The 16,822-nt window shown below is 41.0% G+C and overlaps 1 protein-coding gene across 1 annotated transcript; it reads left to right on the top strand.

Moving 5' to 3' along the window:
* The first annotated feature begins 9,757 nt into the window (after positions 1-9,757).
* On the top strand, positions 9,758-15,567 carry mymk (myomaker, myoblast fusion factor). Its single transcript, XM_042420435.1, has 6 exons — positions 9,758-9,906; positions 10,776-10,890; positions 12,215-12,363; positions 12,807-12,923; positions 13,157-13,297; positions 13,962-15,567. The coding sequence occupies exons 1-6, from the start codon at positions 9,772-9,774 to the stop codon at positions 14,163-14,165; spliced, it is 861 nt and encodes a 286-aa protein (XP_042276369.1). The 5' UTR covers positions 9,758-9,771; the 3' UTR covers positions 14,166-15,567.
* The last annotated feature ends 1,255 nt before the right edge of the window (positions 15,568-16,822 follow it).

Here is a 16,822-nt window from a genome sequence, read left to right as displayed (position 1 = left end):
GACACAAGCAAAGTGCTCCCAAGAGACTCTCCATAACCTGTTGTTCCCTTTCTCCTTTCCACAAATTTAGGTTGTAAAAAATAGGCAATAAATGTGCAAAGCAAGAATCACCTTTGAAGTTCTTCTCTACACATTACATGCTGTGTCTCTGTGTTATGGGTGTATAAATAGGTAGAGGTCTGTCTGCAATGAGGTGATGAGTAAAGTTTTAGCTCAGTAGTCAGCGCAGTCATCTATGATCTGGGAGATTTCAGTTCGAGACCTGGTGTGGGGACCTCCTTCATAAGATAGCTTATTCATGAACACTTATTGTAACACTTTAATTTTCTTTTATTCGAATACAAATACAAATAATTTTGCTGCCTCAACAAATACAGATACAAACACAAATACTGGGCTCTCTGCACATCCCTAGCACCAACAATGGCTGCTAGATGCTCCGACTGACTCCTGTTCAAAAAACCTCAACTTCTCACTAGAAATATCAGACCTGCCAACACTCCCGTTTTTCTTGGGTTTCACCTGTATTTTCACACCCTCTCTCGCTGTGCTACCGTTTTGTTGTTTTTCCCAGGAAACTCCCGTAATTTGCATGGTCCTCAGCCTTCATTATGAATAATCGTCATACACACGGATCCATAAGTTTTGTATGTTTGTCTGATGTTACTCAGGTTGCCAGATCATCTATGAAACACAATCCACACGACATACAATTTGAACTCATCTGTCACCACTTGTGCACAGCAGCTCTCTGTCCTCCTCCCTCTGCAGCTGATGTGATTCACTGCCTGCAGGTACCTCTTGTAGAGAGGACGGGCTGCTTTGTCTCAGCCAGCGGCTAAGTTTACAAGAATTTGCCAGACTTTAAGGCAGATAAACACTTAAACTCAGATAAACAGCTGGACTACATACAGACAGCTTTCATGTTATTAGCTTATCCAGCACACTGTGGTTATGTAAAACATACCGGTAGTGGATGGGACAAAGCAGTCGTAAATATCGCTTTTCTACATGTTTATGCTTGTTGAACAGGTAGTTTGATAGAGTACTTATTGGCTTTTATCCCGTAACAGTTTAATGACGTCACACCTGGTTACGTCCATCTATATATACAGACTATGGCTTTTAGCTGCTACTCTGTCAGAAATACTACAGTAGAAGAGCAACTGTTATATATGTTTACAGCACAGCCAAACAAACTGTTAGATAAGACAACTCAGCATGTCAATGATCATACTGAACTCATGATCAAATGCTGTCTTTTGCATTACGTGAAATGAGTGCACGTCTTCTGCAATGACACTGTTCATCATCAGAACAGTGACAGCAATGGTCAATAGTTTAAATGCCTAAAATGACAAACAAAACAAAGGTGATGGTAGCCTGACGATGTTACAGAGCCACAAAACCTCTTGTAGAGGAGGTCAACGTGGATGGATGGGTCCATTAAGTTTGTGACAAAAAAGTTTTCCCCTAATGCAGTGGGGTCCTTGATTCCATCCATAAGAAACACAATGACAGAACTGTTTTGGTCATGGGTTTCATACACTTTCTGTAATGAAAAATCTTATCAGATGGGGTTCCGTGGTCTAATTTGTGTTCTTGATGTGAAAAAGTTTGAGAACCATTGTCCTGATGTTCTTTTCCTCTTAACCTCCTCTCACTTTCTTTTTCTCCCACTTTCATGTCCATGTCCCTCTACTTCTCTCTTCCTCTTTGTCTCACGCTCCATCACTTCATGTATTCCTCTTACTTCCCCCTGATCTGCCTCTTTCTTTCTTACCTCTCTCTCCCTCCTCTCTCTGTACCTCTCAACCTCTTGCACCCTTTCTATCCCTCTCTGCTGCCAGTGTGTCTGCTGGCTACATTAGCTGCCGCTTTGCTCCATCGCCAGATTTATAAGCTGATACACAAAATTCTGGGTGGCTGTCAGACCCAGAAGAATAAGCTCCGCCCATCACCAATAAAAGCCCCCAACCCTCCAACAAACCAAAAAAAAAAAAGTACAAGAAAATGTGTTGCACAAGGGCTTACAACACTCCCATGGGTGTGTTTGTGTTTGTGTGTGTGCGCCCATTTGCAAGATGCCAAACAAAGTCTGGAGTCATTAGGGTTGGCGCAAGAAAGGGCAATTAAAAAGTTATAAACACAACTGCAAATAGAGAAAAAAAAGAGAAAAGAAAAGAAAAAAAGTTGCCCGTTCTGGCTTCACCTCGGAATGTGTGAAACAAAACACCCTTCTTCCTGAAAAGACTTCCAGAAATATAGATATTTATATATAATAGTTTTCTGTCTGTTTCTCTCTAAAAAAGGCAACAAACACTAGTGATGAATGACATCTGCACTTATTATTTCCTGTGTGAACACACACACTGGTGGCTCTCTGACACCAGCTGGTTGGGATGCACCGTGTTGTCCTATTTCTCAGTGTGAAAAGCAGCAATTTTATCGCATTTGCTACATGCACTCAAGAAACCAGGTTACTCAGAGAAATCAGGTTACGCAGGTAATCGGAGAACACGTTTGCATGCACTTTAGTAACTTACTTACTGTAAATCCATGTATAAATGCAGCAGGCAGGTCAATAATCAGATTTGTCTCCTCGCCTGATCTTATTTTAGAGGTATCTCTGACTGATTTACTTACTGATTTTTATTTTGTTTTTCTTTTTTGTGAGTGTGTATGTGCACTGACAGCGCAGTGAAAGGACGGGCAGACAGAGAAGAACCTCTTGAGGCTACTTTTAGTTGTGATTCAACTTTTGATGGAATTATCTTAAGTGTGAGAACACATCACATGTTAATCATGTCTCCTTTCATCCTGCTGCTCTGCTGTCTGAAAGTCTTTATTATGCACACATGGGCTTGTAAGATGCTGATTAGAAACCTGTGTCACAACCCGGATCAAGGCCGGACAAAAAATAGATGTATTGTACATAACGAAGAGATAAATGAAACTAAACACAGAACCAAACATGGCAGAAGCCAGAGGAGAGAGGGCAAGTGACTGACTGCCACCAGCTTATATAGAAGCTTGTCAGTCCAGCTGAGCTGAATCTCCCTGATGACCCGACTCGACCCACCAGCCTCCTGCAGGGAGAGTCTGTCACACCTGGTTGCATGTATACATGGGCAAGAAATCAACGTTCTCCAGGAGAAATCTAGCTGGTGAAATCAAGTTTCACTAATTCCCCACCCCCGTCTGGAAACTGGATTTCTCGTTTTTATGACATTTAGGAAATCAGCATACTGGAGAAAGCTGACTGTAACCTGGTTAAATGTATGTGAACATACTGCTTCTGTCTGTATGACATCTGGCATGTGCGTCAAGTGCATCAACACTCTTGCACCACTTACCAAAGAAAACAAAACAGAAAAACATCCATATTTCAATTTTTTTTTATTAAAAGCATCATTTAACTATTGGAACTATCTATAGAAGTTATGATATTCTGCAGAGAGATCTTGTGTTCTTCTTCAGTTTGGTGATGTTTATCATAATAACTGATCACTGCTTTGGTGCTTTATATACATATATAATAGTGTCAGCACTGAGTTGACATTGTGTACTAAAAACCACAGTCACTGTACACTCTGGCTGATGAAAAGATGAAACGCATCAGTTCCTGCGGAGCTCAGAAAAATTTTCCAGGTAAAACTAACGGGGGAAGCTCCTCATTTGCTCAGTTTACAGTGGCGGATTCTCTGTACTGTGTCCAGATTTAATCATTTCTGGATGTGATCAAAATGTTGCAATCACCACTACTGCCACTGTGAAACATGATCTCACACAGTTTAGCATAAAATAATTGATTACATTTTTCTCCTCTTTAAACTTTTGTTAGTTTTACTTTGCCCTGCGCTGACAAAAAATCCAAAGGTAGTAGATCAAGTTCTCTTCCAACATACTACAGTGTTTATACCCTCTAGGAAAAACTCATTAGCTGGAGTTTAGCTGTCAGTGAAAGTGCAATAACTTTGTCATATGACACCTTAAATGGCCCTCTATCTAATACAAAGTGTCATGATTTGGCTTAATTTTGTGCTTTGAATCATTTTGTAAGATAGTGCAGCTGTCATTTTTTGAATGGTGGAAGAAAACTATATTTTAAACATTATCTGACTCATATGCAAATGTTTTTTGGTCTGAGAGAAAGAAACCGACTGTCCTCCAAAAGACGGCATCCAGAGAAAAACGAGGCTGAGCTCTTAATTAAAGTTTGATGAAAAAGAAGAATGGGAAGGGAAACTGTAGGAAAAATATAATTTCCTGCTTATTAAGCTGTTTTATATCATTAAAAGGGCAAACAGGGGTTTTTTAGTGGAATTTAAATCAAAACAAAGAATGACAAAGAATCAAATATCTGATGAACTAAAAGCAACAATGAAAATATTACGGTCACGGTGACCATTTGTACACAAAGTAGAATAACACCAGTACTGAGGTGAAGAACTCTACTGGCTCCCATTTGTCCTGAGTGACTGGCTGGCTGAAACATAAGCTCTGCCCTCCAATTATTTGTGAAAGAAGGCCCGGGGTCAGAGGTCACGGCTATTTATTACTGAATCAAAAGGAAGCCCGGTGTTTTTTCAGATGCGTCCAGGAAGTCTGCTCTACATTCCCACACTAACCCGCCGTGTTTAGACTGAGGGGTCCTGAGGTGAAAGTCACCACGGGCCACAAACTCTCCTGGACAAGAGGAACTGAGGGTCCTCACATTTCACTGCATCAAAAATCCAGAAGACATTTAGTCCAGAAGTGAATGTAAAAGCTGCACCAGACACGCTTTTTTATGTTAAAATATCCATGTTGCCTCAATGATCCTGACTGACTAAGATGCTGCTGGTTCAGTCTTTTACCCAGATGACTACTGATGTCAGGATGGTCATCAGTAGGAACTCTTTTGTACTGTTAGATATATTTCCTGTCTTGTACCATGTGACTCCTTTGGTTTGAAGCATCGTTTGACACGTGTCAATTTAGAATTTTGTTTTCCATCAGACGATTTCTTTCAAGATTTATATTCAAATAATTTCACCAGCATCAAGAAACTGTCACTGGGTTAACATTATTCTATGATTTTGCTTTGAAAACCATTAAAACCTGATGAAAAGTTCTCTTTTAACTAAGATTTTACAGCACTAAATGTTGTGGTACAGTTTATATTTCTCTGCCTGCTCTCTTTATTTTAATCTAAACTGGCTCATTGCCTTAAAAACTGTTCCAAATTGTAAAAGTTCAAAAGGAAAATTCTCTTCTGACAACCAGCTCTCTCCCACTTTCACATGGCACCATACTGACATTCCCAAGTACATCCAGACCTGGACCTTTTGACCTTCTGACCACCGGGTCTTAAAGGGTGAAGAATGTCTTGGGGCGGGGTCGTTTAAGGTCAGCTGACTCATTTCAGTCCAATGACAGTGGTAGTAATGAAGAATGTCTCTTCTGCATCAGTTTACCTCACCGTAGCAAAGTACTTTTCACCCACAGGTGTGTTGGACACATGCGCATTCCTCTCTGCTGGGTACTGCAGCGAAAAAACAGGGTCACCATTGTAGATAGAGCCACTTATTTTAAACTCTTCTTACACATGAACATCAGATACAACAGATCATCATGATATATGATTCACTGGTCAGTATACAGTACTAGTTTAAAGGAGGTCTGAATTTTCACAGTTTTGGCTAAGTGACACCTTTCAAACATGGATTTAGCAGCCTTTTCTTTTCTGTTAGGGCTGATCATCTGTCCCTCAGCAGAGTTGCAGATATTGTGGCTTGTTGTCCTATTTTGGCTGCAATTTTTGTCCTAAATGAGACACAGTAAGATAAAATATTTGGTTTTATACTTGTTATTATACTACTTATGTTTCTTTATACAGTACAGTATGTATGTTTGTATGTGTGTATACTGTATGTAAATGTATGTTTTTGTTCATAAGCACACTTGTTACTGTTTTATTTTGTGTTTATGTAAAGCCCATTGAACTGCTTTTGTGTGAGATGGTGCTATACATCAAATTATGTTATATAACAGTTACATCAGACTGGGAATCATTTGGGAACACAAAGGCACGTTGGGAACGCAACAGGAGGGTTACATTTGCAGAGAAAGTTCCCGGCAGAGGGCAGGGTTAGGCCAAAGCAGCGTTTCCACAACCATCCGGTCCTCTTTTTTTTTTTTTTCCCAGCTTCGGCCACGGCAGCTCGGGTTTCTGAAACACTCCGAGAATCTGAGGCGTGGGGTAAAAATCCTTCAACATTACTGCACCCTTTGTGTTGCTGCCTCAAGCGCAAGAGCAGGTGTAACAGCTGAGGGGCGGGCAACTGCTGCCTGCCTCACTACCAACATGGGACCAATCCATACAGAAAGCCTCTCTGGGAACAGCAGTGCAGTGTAGAGTCAAATATGGCTTCACTAAGAGGAGACAAGCAGAAATTAGCCATATATGGCATCAACTCACATACTGCTCTAACTCAGTTAAGATTTACAGGGCTGGAACTCCCAAAATATACAAAAACATACTTACTGTTGGTGTATAGAAGAGATCTTTATGGGAGACATGGATCCAAATTATATCCAGTCCAATCAGGTCTGCAACTGGTCTCAGGTCTGTGTGTCTATATGTGTAATACCCAACAGAACAGGCTTTCTATCAGCTTTGATCTCTTGGTGCAGCATCACCATCACAAGAAAAACATCTTTTTTGAGGCAGACAGAGAGTTTGAACTGTTAAGTGCAGCAAAAATGAAATGTATGTATTGTTGCTGTTTTCCAGAGCAGATGTTTGTTAATTGGTGGAGCATCATACTCCCGAGTTGCTATCCGCACCATGTCTGACTGTTCATTGTTTCGTTGTTGAAGGGGTTCTTAGATGTTTTTACTGAAAATGAAATCATGCATGTCAGGCTCAGATACGTTTTCCAAGGGTCTGTTTCGGATCTTCAGCTCTTCACAGCTCAGAAACTTTTGGGGTCATCAAGACCTCTATTATCAAGCCATAAATACAGTTTGAGTTTTATTTGTCCAGGTTTTGAGACGCCTCAGTTGCAACACCACTGAGGTGAACAGAATAAATGCAGCTTACACCATTGAAGAATGATATTAAAAAAGTCTCTCCTGGAAGAAGTGATGCTCGGAGAATTTTCCTCAACCTTTTTACGTTTCATTTTTTTGGTAGAGTCATATTATTCTCTGGCTATCTGAGCTATTGTACTAGACAGTTCTGGATGATGTGAGAATACTTTCAATTCTAACTCTAAATTTCTTGAGCTAGTATAGGAAAGAAAAAAAGAATCTTTGCTTGGCTTTTTTGGTGATGTGCCTCGTGTTAATGTCCCTTTTGAGTATATTGCCAATGTGAGTGCCAAGATGTTTGACTGACACAGTACTAGGAGCCAGAATTACATTTATGATACTATGAATGAATGGGAATGTCCTTAATTAGGCCAATACCCAATAAGATCAAATGCCAGGAAAGCAGCAGCACAGTCAGCTGTGAATGAGGACAAACTGAACTTAATTTTGTTTTCCGATTCATTATGAGATACTGGAACTGAAATATCCAGAAAAACAATATTTCTCCGGTATGTTGTTACTGCTCTTTCACAGCCAGAGCTGCAGAAAGGGGCGTTTTTCCACACCAAAAGTATTTACCACCCTACCCAGTGCTTGGTGAATGTCTTTAACTCAACAGGGTGGGCTCTGCGCCACATCACACAGCCACAACAAACAGAAACCCATGACAGCTGTTTTAATGTCTCCTACAAGATTCCATCTGTTAACTTGGAGCGTCTTGGTTAAATTATAATTTGCAAAAAATCCTTAGTGTTTGTTTTAACCTAATTGAGCAGCATATGGTTGTATTTGTTAGACTGGATGATACAGGAGTGCCAACTGATACAGATGCAATATCTGAAGAAATGAAGAAATACCCTCGTCTGAAATCACAAGAAGAGCAGCCACAGAGAAGAGCCTGCCATAAAATCTACTCCCCACAGGAAGTGACAAATAAAAACTACAAACGGTCTCCAAACAGCGGTGAGCAAACACACCGTCTGGAGAAAGCTGGACTCACCAACTGTACATTTTTTCCCTTTCTCGTCCATTTGATATAAAGCATCACAGTCTGGCCAGGGCTGTGGCAGTTTACTGACAGTCACCTCATAGCTTTTCTGGAGAATGAAATTAAAACTTTACATCTTGTTGCCATTTGGAATAGTCAGTGTATAAACCTGACTAGAGACCTCATTGATGAGGTCAGCTGCAGCATCCTCGGAGATGGGAGCAGCAATCCACAAACCCAAAAAACAGAACATTAGTATTGGACGATTCACTAAAATCAATGATGATGTTTTTGAATGTTTATTCTCAATGATTTAAATGAACAGTTCCTACAATATGTCACAGCAGCTTCTGTATAGTATCATGTAGATTAAGGTTAATAAAGATTGTAATCATGGTTGAAAAAAGGCAACATTAATTAATGGTCTAAGATGAAACAGACCACAGTCTTTGGTGTCTGAACCTCCACAGCAATACTTTGTGTCATGCTACATAAAGGACCGTTGGGCATATAAAGACTGCAACGTTGACATTTGGCGTCTTGTGTCCAACCAAAAGTCAACTTCATCCAAGTAGGTTTAGCCTAAATATACACTGAACTAAACTTAACCAAACTCACCCTGGTAGCCTACTGGTTAAGAACAAGCAGCAACTACCACGATCTGAGGCTGAAGCCAATGTGGAAATACCTTAATGTGCCACCGATGGCATTCAAAAACCCTCAACTTCTCTTTAGAAATACTAAGTCAATCAACCGGCTCCAATGTAAATCAATGGATGACGCCAAACCTCGCTACGTCCATCTTTATGTATGGTTGAGATGCATGCTACATAATCATGGCATGTCATTTCCTGTGTCTCTCTCCCTTTGTTTCCTGTCATCTCTCAACTGTCACAATCCAATAAAAACCCATAAAATGCTTCTCAAAAATAAGCATTAAAAATAGCTAACCAAACCTTAACCACAGACATGTTGGTCTTGGAACGGCCTTATAGGTCAACTTGGACGGCACTGACTGGCAAGCAGCATATTTTGGTGTTGTGGTATGAGAAGCAGTTGGTCTAGTTGGTCTCAAGAAAACTTTGGGACAGATGTTCGCCAACAGAGCAACATGAGCTTGAACTCTGCTTTTTACTAGCCGAAAGTGTCGATCCACAAAGTCACAGTCTTTGAACTCCCTGTTTATTGCCACAAAACAATCCCTCGAAATAATTTAGCAGATATGTTCAATCCATGCTTCATAGTCATGGCCTGCCTAGCCCTTGCCCTGCCCCACACCCCTCCCATGTTGCACTGGTATGCAGACAGCTGCCCATCGATGACACTGCACATACAGGCCTGTGTGGACCTGCCAGCCTGGGGGACGTTTAAACTTTAAAGGGCCAAACTGGACAGCTGGGTGTGTGTTTATGCTGCGTGGGAGTGTGTACATGAGTTCTCTACCTCATCCACCCACTACAAGACTCACTAGTCACACATATCAAGGACTAAGGGACCTGAAGACATCTCCTTATCTGAGCAGATAACTCATTTTTAATTTAGTTAACACTTTGGTTTGAGCTGAATGTGTGTACACAGCATATGTGGCTCTTCAACCATTGATTAGATCATTGCAGCAGACAAAGACTGAGGAACTTCTGAAGCCCACAGGATATCTTCATCTACAAGTCTCTGTCTCTAAGTGTTTGATTTGCTGTCCATCCATCATGGGTGCATTTATTGCCAAGATGCTGCTGCCTACAGTCAGCAGCCTGGTGTTCCTGCCTGCAGCCAGTGTGGCTGCCAAGAGGGGCTTCCACATGGAGTCCATGGTCTACTTCTTCACCATGTTCTTCACTGCGGTGAGAGTCACACACACACAACACTGCACTGATGCTTATAGCTGCTGTAAAGAATTTTACTGTCTGGTTCTGTATTCATGAGACAGACTGAAACATCCACTAGTGAAATGTGTTACACGTGGTTGTGTTGATTGGTTAGTTGACAGCAGAAATATTTCTGTTACCGTTTTGGGAGATTTTATATGATCTGTTAATCTAAAGTGCTTTGTTTTCAGGTTTTCTTTTTAAACTTAGCAGCATGTGATGAATATTAGTGTCAAGAAAGTTGTAAAGCAAGTATGTTGTGTTGGGTTCGCTAGAATTTGATCAAATCTGAATCTACCATCAATTCCTAATCCAACTGGATCCCTTATTTAATAGGTTTTAGGTATGGCTTTCAACACTTTAATAACTGGGCTCATAAATTGTTTGATATCCAAAAGCAAAAACTCAAAGATTGGCATTCAAGGACCAAAACCTCAAAGTTTTCCAGATTACTCATTTGCTATCTCTCTGACTACCTGTGTGATTTATGTATAGCTCTTTGCAGATAAAAAACAGAGAGGAAATAAAGGGTCTGCTTAACAAATCCAGGCATTTTACAAACTTGGAACTGGATAGAACTGGCTATGGAAGCCATACACAATTCACAAGTTAGATGGGGTATATATATTTATTTTAATGATAAAATGACCTGATATTCCAAAGACTTACTATGCTGATAAAAACTGACGTGTTCTGTATGTAAAGATCTTGAATTTAGTAACAAACTTTAGTAACAAACCATGATACATTTTACTTCAATACAATCAGGTGAAAATACTTTGGAACCTGTGGTCTTCCTGGATGCTGTGACTGTCTGTTTGACGTGACTCTGTATCTTTTTGTAGATGTATCATGCATGCGATGGACCAGTCTTTTCCATCCTGTGTTTCATGAGATACGACATTCTGGAGTATTTCAGTGTTTATGGCACTGCCCTCTCCATGTGGGTCACTCTTATAGGTAAGTCCTGGGATACAATCTGCCACACTCTACATATAATAACAGCAAGTGTTTTGGTGAAAGCAGTGATTGTGAGGTTCGTCTGTAAATCAAAGGCTTAATGGCTCCGTGTCCATAATCATCTTGACCTTGTGCAAGACTCTACCAGACCTTCCACTGGCAAATAATTTCTTTAATTGATCTTTCTAAAGATAAAAGACTAATAAACAAATCTAATATGAACAACATTTTAACAACAACATAGTGATTATCTTGTTAGCATTGAACAACAACAATTCCCATGAGGCTTTCACACAGGCGTTCTATTAAAACTGATCTGCTCTGCGGGCAACACAGCAGAGCAGTTGTTGATAACATATGTTGTGTTCTGCTCACATGTGGTAAGAAATGCTCGCTCTTATCCTCACATATGATCTCACACACACACACACACACACACACAGTCCTCTCTCATCTGGGCCCCTGAGGTTCTGCAGCAAGGGATTTAAATCACATGTTGCAGAGGGTTTTATTTTGAAGCAACAGCTATGACAGCTGACAACGTAGATTGGACCATCATCTTTAGTGGAGGGTGTGTTTATTAAAACAAATAGATGGTTAAATATCAAATCAAAGCTCAAATAAGCTTTCAAAATGTTCCAAATTTAACCTCAACAAGCAGGAAAAGAAGATTTTTACAGATTGAAATGATTTTTAAAATCGACAACACGCAAATCACCTGTTGGACAAAGTGTATTGTTCTTGCACTGAATGTTGGGGCTTCTGATTGATTGATTGATTTTACACTTCCTCGTTCCTATTTTTGTTCTGCATTCATGCTCTGACTGTTAGATATTACAAAAATGGAACTTCATGGAGGTGACTGATAATGCAAACTAAGAAAAGGCTTTGGTGACCTTTGATGACTCTTTTGGACCATTTGAGACAAATGGTTGGACTACCAGATAGTGCTCATTGAAACCCCTTATTTTACAGTTTGAACATCTCTAGTTCACTGGAAAGTTGACAATGAAGAGAGAAAAAGAGAAAAATGAGATAAACTTGACTCCTTAGTCAACTGAGCCACAAGGATGTCAAACACTACATCAGTGCTTCTTATACTTACTTCATGGGACTTCCAGGGTTCCTTAAGGTGCTTCAGGGAGCCTCCAGCCAAATTAGGATTATATTATTTATTAATTTTGATAATTAGTCTGAGGAGAGAATATATAGGAATAACAATTCTGATTTGAAGAGTTTGCAGTCTTGAGTTTCTTTTTAAAAATCTAGCAGAAACACTTTTGGAACCCCTGTCTCACATACAGTCTGTGTCTCCCTCTTCCAGCTCTGGGTGACTTTGACGAACCACAGCGCGCCAGTATAACCATGTTTGGAGTGTTAACCATCGCTGTGAGGATCTACCAGGATCGCTGGGGCTACGGGATCTACTCTGGACCAATCGGATCAGCTGTCTTCATCATCATGATCAAATGGGTGAGTGAATGCTGCCTTAGAATTGCAGCCAAAGTAGCAATAACAGCTTATTGTCTATGGCCAAGTAATCTGTAAACCGTAGCATGGTGTATGTTGAGTCAAGTAGAAAAATGTATATTCTATTTATAGAGTTCCTTTCTTTCATAGATTTCTTATACAATCTTTTCCACCTTTGTGATCTCCTTCAACAACTTTTACTCCTCTTGTTTACTCTCTTGCACTTTCTTCTACCTGTCCGTCATCTTCACATCCTTATTTTTCCCAACTTTCACTGTCTTCTCTTCTCTTTCTTAACATTTGTCTTTCTCCTCCCCCACTTTCCTTATTCTCCTTTCTTCTCTTTATGTTTCTTCTTCTCCTCTCCTCTTCCTTTCTCTTTCTTTTTTCTTCCTTTTGCCCCATGAATACATAACTCACTCTCTCATTGTTTCATGGTGTTTCAGCTGCAGAAGATGAGGCAGTTGAAGGCGGTGTATCCGGAGAAGACTGTATATACGCAGCAGGTCGGCCCAGGCTGCTGCTTCGGCGCTCTTGCTCTGATGCTGCGTTTCTACTTTGAGGTGACTGTCATCACGATCAGCTCTTATAAACATTACAAAATGCTCAGATCATTGCTTGGCAGCCAGTTTTGCCATTATTTCAATGGATAATAATTTCTATATTCCTCACGAGGATTATTAAACATGCTTTTTCTATTTGTCTGAAGTTGCTGATGTGTGACTTTATTTTTTGTTTAATATCGATGTGCTTTTAACAATTCGATGCACCGCTTTCTGTATTCTCGTCACCGCAGGAGTGGGACTATGCCTACGTCCACAGCTTCTACCATCTGTCTCTGGCTGTGTCCTTCGTCCTGCTGCTGCCCAAGAAGAATCGCTATGCAGGGACGGGACAAAACGCCGCCAAACTAAGCTGCTTCACCCTCTGCTGCTGTGTATGTTACTTTCATTTAATCTAAAAGGAAACAAAAACAGAAGTGGCAGCTAAACAGGTCATACCGTATGTGAGGGGCAGGGTTATTTAACTCATCACCTGTTGAAAGTACATTCATTCTTTTGTCCAAAACGATTTAGTTTACCCTCATTTCACTTGGACACACTTGAGGAGCAATTTTGGGGTTCAGTGTCCTCAAAGACACCTCAACATGTGTCAATACAACAGAGAGTAAATGCCTGCACTGTAAATGTATTTAATTCATGGATGTTGCTCTTCATAATATGTTGAAAATGTATTCAGGTAGCCACGTCCAGCCATTCATTTATACTACCTATAGACAATTTTGATGATGTGCCAAGTTATTATTGGGAGTATTTCTTTGGTAGAAAGTAGTTCAAGTAGTAATAGTTAATTTGTCTAACAGTCCAAAACCCAAAGATATTCAGTTTACAAAGAGAAAAAAAACAGAACTTCACTTTGGAGAAGCTGCAACTGAAGAATTTTTGCTTAAAAAAAACAATCAACTGTCAAAGTAGCTGCTGATTAATTCTCTGTCAATCTACTAATAGTTGCAGCTCTAAAACCAACACAGCTCACTGTCAGGCAAGTTCAAATATCCTTCACGTTGTCCTAATCACATTTCCCATTTATCCCCTCACCAGACTATGTCCCCTGGTACTTCTAAAGAGAAGACAGACAAACCTAAGAAGAAGTCGTCCCGCACTGTGTGGACAGTCCCCATCAAGAAGTCATGGACGCCAGACTGCAGCACCCCCACCCTCCCTCTCTACAACACCACCCCACCCTCCACACCTATCAAAGGGACCAGCATCAGCAAGCTCAAAGAGATGAACGGTTGGAAGTGACCCCAAAAACACAACTGACAATCTGTCTAATGTCGTCGGACTTCATCCTGAAGAACAGGCATAGCGAGTGGTGGGTTATGAGCGGGAAATGGGAAGATAACCAAATAACTGTCAGCTAAATGCTGATAAACTTGTACGTGGCTGGTAAGTTAATTTACTTCAGCAGGAAACCAACCATCATGTGGACATCCTTTCTACTCCAAAACTCATTTTTGGCTGGTAGAATATTTAAGGTCAACAGCGACTTTTGGAATCCACCAGCCACTGTAGCCAACAGGTAAAGAAACAGTATCGTCCTGTCATGGTTATAAAAATTTAGAGGCAAGGACAAAAGGTGAATCGGGACTCTGGTGCCCTCGAAGACCCGATAAGAACACAGCTGTCTGAAGCACTTGTCCAAATCTGAGGACAGGCAGCATGCTACGAAGAACACACACAGCACGAACAGGGAGACGGTGGCTGAGACAAGCCAGTAAAACTGACTGGAAAATTTATGAGAAGAACAAACAGGCAGATGGTTTATCTCTCCAAAATATATAAATTGTCTTTAGAAATGTTCCTCAGGGGACTCCCTTCGTCTGCTCGCCTCTGTCTGTCCGTTCTCCCTCCTCTTTCTCTTTCCCGTCTCTCGCAGGGAAGGGAAACACGCGGTCGAACTCGGCTATGAAAATTACAAGACTGTAAAGCACATTTTACCGTTTTTATACGTCCTCGAGGTGCCAAATGTGTCATGTGGAGCATCAGACGATGGAGCGAGGGATAGCAGCGGCCCAGACGTCGGGCTGTAACCCGCCTGAAGCATCTTGATGTGTTTCTGGATCAGCAGGTGGACTCTTCTGTCTGTTAACTTTACTTTACTGACCGAGCAGCTTTGGATATGATTTCTGTCCCCAATGTGCATTGTTCAGACAGTGTAATGTTTCTGGTGAAAACTTTTATGAGTATATTGCTATTTATTACAGTATGGAAGATTGTATATTCTGTATACAGTATATAACTGTGTGTTTGATTTTTTTATAATTTTGTAATATTTTCTAAATAAAATGAAATGTTGAATACCTGTTTTTAACTGGTCTTCAGGGACTGGATGGAATTTTTACAGCCTCAAGCGTCCCAGCCATTATCATAATGAAGTGATATGGATTTTACAGAAGCCGGCCATTGACAAAAACCCTGACTGGCACAAACTTCAAGGCCCACTTCAGTCTAGCAAGACTAATCCAATTCCAAACCCACATATCTCGTTTCACTTTCACTTCAGGAGAACATGCGTCCATGCACGTCACCTGCCCGCGAACACTACCCAAAGACTACAAACGTGTTCTGCGTATCTTAGACAAAACAGTCTCCGGCCAGAACGTGAATGAACCTCCACCTCCACCAGGGAATGTTTTGAGCCGGGGCCAAGCCACCAGCTCCTGTGCCCAGAGAAAGGTGTTTTTGTCTGGGCTCAGAAACCTGGCTGGCTGGGCCACCGGCACCTCCCGGCTGGCTGCGCCTCCCGGCCCTGACAGGACGGTAACTCGAGCCTTTTATTGCACAAGTGTGAAACACTTTTCAGCTCCTTTACGACCACTGTCTATCCCGCACCACTCTGCTGAGGGGCTACAGCCCACACACATGCAGGACTGTATTACCTTAGACTTTCCACTGTCTATAATCCCTGATTTTAACCAGAGCACTTCAATTAACACTAATCTAATCCTAATCTTGGCCCTAATTTTAGATGAGCTGTTAGAAAAAACAATAACCAGAAAAAAAAAACCTAATTTTGAAGAATTGTCGAGATTGATCGAACCTTTGAATGACAGCTTGTCCTCACATGAACAGAAACACACACACACACCGTCTGAAGGCCTGTCCACCACAAGTTGTGTTGGGCCGCTGCGCTGCTCAGCAGACATCGACAACATCAACACAATAATTGTTGATTGACACAAGTATGAGCGTGGTCGTCTGCGCCCACATTCCTCGGCGGCGTGGAATTTCAGTGGGTATCGAAATATAATAAAGAAATACATCTGGAGAAATAAAAAAATATGACTTCTTCACCAGTGAAAAGAGCACTTTCTCTAATATTCCACATGCAGCGGAGACGCTGAAGAGAATGTTTGCTGGATCAATTTTCATTAGTGTCAATTAAGCACAAAAAGTGCACCGCGTGAAAGTAACTGCGACAGAGTCTGGTATGTTTGGTATGTTTGTGCTTTTAGCTATGTGGTGTGGGTACTTTATATTGTGAGACAGCAGCCAGTGTGCCACAGGTCCTTTCTCTGTGTGTCAGCTGTTGCCACAGCTGTTGTTAATGCTGCGAGGTCAGCTGCCTCCTAGGAAACACCGCAGAGCTGCAGCCACAACACATCTTCACTCTGCTGACACCGATTACCAGTGTTACACTACAACACTCAATCAGATTCACTACTTCTGCTGAACAACAAGACTGCCAGCATTAGTTTGGGCTCACTGGAAAGAAATGATTAAGGTATAATAATGTTATTTTTAAAAAAGCTAATAAATGGAGCTTAAATTAATATCATTTTGCCAACAATAACCACTTCTCTCTTGAGCTCTTTTTCTCTTTCCACACTACTTCTGTCACTTTTCACATGTAATTGTGAGTGCAACATCATGAAGGCCTTTGCAGAGAGACTGTGCAT

This window comes from Thunnus maccoyii, chromosome 9 (genome assembly GCF_910596095.1).
Source record: "Thunnus maccoyii chromosome 9, fThuMac1.1, whole genome shotgun sequence".
Lineage (NCBI taxonomy): Eukaryota > Metazoa > Chordata > Actinopteri > Scombriformes > Scombridae > Thunnus > Thunnus maccoyii.
The sequence above is the reverse complement of the archived record's forward strand: the minus strand, read 5'-3'. Positions and strand labels throughout refer to the sequence as shown.